At 41.1% G+C, this 7,091-nt stretch overlaps 1 protein-coding gene across 1 annotated transcript; it reads right to left on the reverse strand.

The window, feature by feature from the left end:
* Positions 1-453: 453 nt before the first annotated feature.
* On the reverse strand, positions 454-6,839 carry LOC135117139 (uncharacterized). The gene is made up of 5 exons (XM_064035608.1): positions 5,544-6,839; positions 3,643-4,494; positions 2,508-2,680; positions 809-956; positions 454-578 (listed from the first exon to the last, which is right to left on the reverse strand). The coding sequence occupies exons 1-5, from the start codon at positions 5,887-5,889 to the stop codon at positions 454-456; spliced, it is 1,644 nt and encodes a 547-aa protein (XP_063891678.1). The 5' UTR covers positions 5,890-6,839.
* Positions 6,840-7,091: the final 252 nt, after the last annotated feature.

Consider the following 7,091-nt stretch of genomic DNA (forward strand, 5'->3'; position numbering starts at 1 on the left):
TAGCTCGGTCAAATAACCGTGAAATTGAGGAAAATTTTAGGATTCTTCTTCTATGAAATTATTTTTATAATGTAAATAACTCTGTGTTAGCATTAATATAACGACTAAATCCATTGTAACGAATTAAGGCACGAAAACGATGTGATGAAGATAGACATATGTAGACTATTCATCTGGGTAATAAAAGGCGATTATATAATCTGCCTTTTGGTGAACTTCTTCTAGCATTATTTATTTTATCTTGAGATATGCAGGGTATAGACAATCATTATATTCAAGCTTGAACAAGTTTATAGAGCATGTACGTATTTACCCATCATTATATTACACACAATTACTACGCAGCTATGTTTTGCTACTGTAGGGGACCTAACTAAAGGTACTTAAATGAAAAGTGGACTGTAACACTTAATACATATAATGGTTCACTGGACAGTACAATATGTTGGAAAACTAAGATAAAGTATGCGCGCGCGTCGTCGGCTGTGTCCGGTGATGGAGTGCGGCGGCGCGGTGCGGGCCGCTGCTGCTGGCAGCCGTCCCCCCCGCCTCGGTGACGCGACGCCCTCTGTCGGGCCCTGGTGCGCCAGCTATGAATCACGCCTTGTGTGCGTGAACATCCTCCCCGGGTTGAAGCATTCAATCTAGTGGAAGTGGACAAATATTATTAAAGGAACGTAGAATTGTTCCCTTACGCGTCTTCAACTCAGCCACACGCGTTATCCCGTCGCTCCCCGGGAACACCTTCGTGACACGTCCCAGTGGCCACAACATTGGCGGTTGTCCTCTCTCCTTGATGAGAACTAACGTTCCCTCTGCCAGTTGTCCTGTAGATGACGTCCACTTAGTTTTGCTGCAGCAGAGATATATTCTAAATGGAATCGTTTCCAGAAATGCTGCTTAATATGCTCCACTCTGTGATAGCGCTCCAAGCGGCCGATGTTTACATCAGACACCTGTGGATGCGGAACAGCCATTAGTGATCGTCCAATCAAAAAATGTGAAGGAGTAAGGACAGTAAAATCTAACGGATCAGAGGAAAGAGGGGTGAGAGGACGTGAATTAAGAACAGCTTCTATTTGAGTTAAACAAGTGACCATTTCTTCATATGTGAAGTGTGTTAACTGTAATAGTCTTTTCAGGTGGTGTTTAGTTGAGCGAACGGCAGCTTCAGCAATGCCGTTGAAATGTGGAGAATATGGAGGGGCAAAAGTAAATTCAATACCCCTTTGTGCAACTTCATACGATATATTTGATTGTTTTAATAATTGTTGCAACTCATTACAAGTGCCTACAAAATTGGTGCCATTGTCAGACAAGATGCTCTTGGGTTTGCCACGACGAGCAACAAAACGGTTTAAAGCAGCCATATAGCCCTCCTTAGTAAGGTCTGTAACGAGCTCGATATGGACAGCTTTCACTGCAAGACAAACAAAGATGCATAGGTACGCCTTTACAAGTTTACACCCTCGCCCCTTTCGATCTGCTATCAATATTGGCCCAGCATAGTCGACACTGGAATTTAAAAATGGGAATTCCAATTGAGTTCTATTAACAGGCAATTGTCCCATTACAGGTTGAACATTTTGACACTTGAACTTAAAACATTTAATGCAGTGTTTTACAACTGACTTAGACAGATTTCTGCCTCCAAGTGGCCAATACATTTGCCGTATACTTGCGATCAACAATTGAGGGCCAGCGTGTAATAAATCGTAATGATATTTGTGGAAAATTAATTTAGTGATATGATGTTTGCAACATAGTAAAATTGGATGCTTGATATTATAGTCATAAGGCGAATTATCAAGTCTCCCGCCTACACGGATAAGACCATCTTCGTCAACAAAAGGACTCAAACAAATCAATCTATTTTTGCGAGGCAAAGTCTTACCAGCTTTAAGAATGTCATATTCTTTGGAAAACATCTCCATTTGAGCTTGTCTTAAAATGAAATTTAAAGAATCTTGAAGTTCTTTAATTGATAATGGATTTTTATCCTTGATTTTGTTCTTTACATTATTATAAAATCTTAATATGTAGGCCACCACTCTTTGTAGACGATTTATGTTAGAATATTTATGTAATAATGTATGAATTATTGATGTATTTGTGTTTGTGTGTTGTGCGTGTTTTTGTGTGTCTGTAAGAAACGAGTGATCTGTGAAGTTAGATGTAATTACTTCTGGTAGATCCTGTTTCATAGTTTTGTTGGGCATAGCTGGCCAGTGTGTTTCATCATTTAACAAGAACTCTGGACCTGACCACCATAAAGAACACTCGCTGATAAGGTCAGCCTTCAGCCCACGAGAAACAAGATCTGCCGGATTGACTCTAGACGGCACGTAACTCCACGTATGACCTGCAGTACTCTCCTGTATCTCGTTAACGCGATTGCGTACGAAAGGTTTCAATACGTTCGGTGACATAGCTAGCCAACTCAACACTATTGTTGAATCGCACCAAAATTGGCATCTAGTAATAGGTAAAGTAATTGAACTTTGTACCTTAGCACACAGTCTAGCGCCTAGCAACGCCCCACAAAGCTCGAGACGTGGAATGGTAGTAGGCTTTATTGGTGCTACGCGATTCTTCGATGCAAGAAGTTGTACCTTGACTGCACCTTCCATATTCACCGACCGAAGATATACGCAACAACCAAAGGCTCTCTCAGAGGCATCTGTAAAAACATGAATTTCATGCAATATAGCATTGTCACACACAACCCATCTTGGAATGCGTAGATTGTTTAAACATGGAAGAGTGTTAACAAAATTACTCCAAAAATGGTATATAGACTCTGGCACCTGCTCATCCCAGTCACACTTATCCAACCACAGCTTCTGCATGACAATCTTAGCCTCGACTACACATGGACCAACCAAGCCTAATGGGTCAAATATTTGACTGATGACTGACAAAATTTGGCGTTTAGAAACTTGTTTCTTATCATCAATAGAAATAGAAAATGCCAAATAATCTGCCTCACACATCCAGCGTAAACCTAATGTTTTGATGACGCGTTCTTATCTTCAGACAGTCTTAGACAATCCACAACTGTTGAGCTATCGCAAACCTGGTCTAAAATTGAGGAACTATTGGATTGCCATTTTCGTATGTGAAAATTCGCTGACGCTAACACAGAAATAACTTCCTTGACCATTTCTACTACGCCTGAAACTGAATTACCGCCTGAAAGATAGTCATCGATGTAAAAATCACGCTCAATTGAAGACTTGACGGTAGGACTTGTAGCAACATTAGCCAAACTCACTAAACACTTTGTTGCTAAGTACGGAGCAGAAGCTGTGCCATAGGTAACAGTATTTAGACAATAAGTCTTTAACGGTAACTTAGGATCAGTCCTGAAGATGATTTGTTGCAATGGACGTTGCGACGGTGTTACAGCAACAGCACGATACATTCTAGCTATATCTCCTGATATAACGTACTTATATTGCCTAAATCTTAGTAGAATTGACAGAAGATCTTCTTGGATAGTCGGGCCAACCATCTGGATTTGATTGAACGACACACCAGACGTGGTTGCCGCTGAAGCATCAAAGACTGCCCGTAGTTTCGTGGTCGAGCTGGATTCTCTGATGACCCCATGATGAGGCAAAAAATATTCAATACCGTCACCTGAATGTGGCTTCCTAGACGTTGTATTTTCTGTCATGTGTCCAAGACGCTCATACTCCTCCATGAAGGCAACATAACGCTCCTTGAAACTTGGATCACGAAGAAAACGACGCTCCAGTGATAGAAATCGCCGCTTAGCCATCTCGTACGACTCACCTAGAATGACAGGATTATCCTTTAAAGGAATTGTCACAACAAACCTACCCTCACTGTCACGAACAGTATTGCGGCGAAAACTTTCTTCGCACGCACGTTCCTCCTGTGATAAGGCATGTTTAGATGGGACCGAATCAATTTCCCAAAACCTGTTGAGGTTATTATTTAATTCCTCCATAGAAACATTACAAAAATGTGCTTGGTTATTTGAAATATTGCGTAATGGGACTGGACCTGAAACTATCCACCCTAGTTTTGTTGCATGAAGCTTGGGTTTATTCCTACCTAAATTTATAGATGAGGAACCTAAAACATTCCAAAACACTTCCGCGCCAACAAGAATGTCGATTACAGACGGAATATGGAATGACGGATCTGCTAACTGTATGTCTGCCGGTATATTGATATTGCCTATATCTACAGCTTTGGCTGGCAATATTTTAGTAATTTCAGGCAATATGAAGCTAGTGATGGTTTCCCTATAGCCACCATTCCGAGCCTGAATTGTAAATCTACAAGACTGTGTGCTATTAGATGTTTGCTTATTTATACCTGATATCGTGGAGTTAACGTTACGTCTAGGCAATCCCAGCTTGTGACACAGTGTTTCAGTGATAAAATTAGCTGTGCTACCGTTATCCAGCAGGATCCTGGCGTCGAACTTCTCACCTCGGGTGCTGACCACTGTCACCAGAGCTGTGGAAAGCAAAACAGAACGAGTAGTAGCTGCAGTGTCGCTTGACATAACAACGCTTTCAGATGTGCCGTTTTGTAACTGTGCACCACCAGAAACGTCATCAGTCAGTAAACTAGGCAGAGCTACACTACTAGGCATTGGGTCTTGTACAGTTGAATTAGACTGCTCTACGTGTAAAAGCGTGTTATGCTTACGATTACAATATTTACAGTGTGACAATTTGCAACGTTTACTTGAATGCCCTGGACGTAAACAATTAAAGCACACATTAAGCTCCTTCACCTTTGCTAAACGGTTTTCTACTGACAACTTACGAAAATCATCACACACAAACATGAAATGATTATTTTGCACAACGGACAATTATTAAATTCCTTATTAGTATTAGGTTTAGGTTTTGTTATATTATAGTTTTTTTTAGAATTATTAGTATTTACTGTGTAACTGTTTGTACTACTATCTTCCTTATTTGTTGATTTGCTATGTTCTACTGTCTCTAATAAATCAGCCCTTTTACTAACAAACGAACAAAATTCTGACAATGTTGGAAATTTGGGTAAGGTATTGCTATACTCTTCCCAGTCTCTGTTAGTGACCTTATCCAGTCTGCTACTCATCATAATCACCACCAGTGTACTCCACTGGTCAGTGGGCTCGTTCAGTGATTTTAAAGCTCTAATTTGCTTATTGATATTATCAACAAATTGACGTAAGGCTACACAAGATTCTTTAAGAATTGCCGGAGTATTAAACAAAGTTTGCACATGGTTTTTAACTAGAAGCCTGCTATTATCATATCGCTCACATAATAGATTCCACGCTAATTGATAATGCTCGCTCTTAAAATCTATATTTTTTATCACTTGCTGAGCATCTCCCGTAAGCGAAGCGCGCAAATAATGAAATTTGCTAATATCATCGATAGCACTACTACTGTGAATAAGTGACAGATATGTATCTCTATACTCGAGCCAACATTGATAACTACCATCGAAAGTAGGCAAATTAATTTTAGGTAAGCGTACAAAATTATGACGGAACGATGCACCTGTGTTTTTATCCGCTGAGCCCGCTACAGACCCGCCGTCAACGCCGGCATCAGCGCTGATAAGCAGGCTGCGCGCCTGAGCTGCCACCGCGTGGTACCGCTCCTCAAACTTGGCACGTTCCCCGTACGCCTCGTCTGGCTTATCCGAGAGCACCTCGATCTCCAACTGCAAATTATCAAAGTCATCGTATAAAGCATCAAATTTACGAAGGCGACCCTCTAGCTCAATACGCTGCAAACTGGATAATGAATCGCAACTCATAAGCACATTAACATGATTGCAAAAATTCGTAAGCTTAGCTTTAATAGCACTGCGTTTTCTTATTAACAAATCTTCATTAGCCATTATAAGAAGGTGGTTTGAAATAAAAGTACAAAAGATGTTATGAAATAATGCGATAGAATAACAGATAAGGCGATAAGCAAATGCACAAGTGATGACTAATGTAGCAACCAGATGTTTCAATATGAATAGGCGCGTGACTCGTGACCGTTAGCTCATTAGCAAAAAACTTCAACGGTAAACCGATAAGAAATGTATTCCATACAGCACTGAATGAATGCACGTTAATGCCAATAGACTTTTAAATAATCACTTGTTTGCTCAAATTTGAAACTGAACTGAAAACGGTTGCAACGGAAATTTTGAATTTGAATTTTAACGGAAATTATAAAGAAAGGAATTTGGAACGATACACAAATATGCTTATCTTTATCCACAAGGCGAACTGTGTTGATTCCCACGAAGCACGTAGATGACCCGGCGTGTTCGACCAACTAAGTCGAGACTTGACCACCGTCGACGTGAAGACTTCGGGAACTTGTAGACGTCCTCTCCTCGTTCTACGTATTTAGACGACTCCAACTCCAAGCTTCTCTTCTCTCGAATGCCGCTTGTAGTGACACGGCGCTTTTGAAGACTCGTCGCTCGTATCAAAGTCCACCAACGTCGCCTCGTACTGTCACCGCGCGAACGATTTCTTTGTTCGTAGAAATACGTTACGCGGATTTAAATTGTAGAAGGCCGAAGTGACCAAAATGTAGGGGACCTAACTAAAGGTACTTAAATGAAAAGTGGACTGTAACACTTAATACATATAATGGTTCACTGGACAGTACAATATGTTGGAAAACTAAGATAAAGTATGCGCGCGCGTCGTCGGCTGTGTCCGGTGATGGAGTGCGGCGGCGCGGTGCGGGCCGCTGCTGCTGGCAGCCGTCCCCCCCGCCTCGGTGACGCGACGCCCTCTGTCGGGCCCTGGTGCGCCAGCTATGAATCACGCCTTGTGTGCGTGAACAGCTACTAACGTTGTGTCATATAGAATTTCAAAAGAACCTGCTAGAAATTCAAAGGCGATTCAGTTACAAACGGATGTTGGAAACCCGAGCCTGTTTGGATGGTACGGGAAAACAAACAATCAAACAATACACACAGATAGAATAGAGATTTCTGATATATTGATCTGTCAGTTTCAAATAAGATAGTGTGTTCAAAATTTTCGTATAAGTAAAAGTTTAGGATGAAAAGTGAGAAATAATGAAAGTTCA

The sequence above is a fragment of the Helicoverpa armigera genome, chromosome 7 (genome assembly GCF_030705265.1).
Source record: "Helicoverpa armigera isolate CAAS_96S chromosome 7, ASM3070526v1, whole genome shotgun sequence".
NCBI classification, from domain to species: Eukaryota; Metazoa; Arthropoda; class Insecta; order Lepidoptera; family Noctuidae; genus Helicoverpa; species Helicoverpa armigera.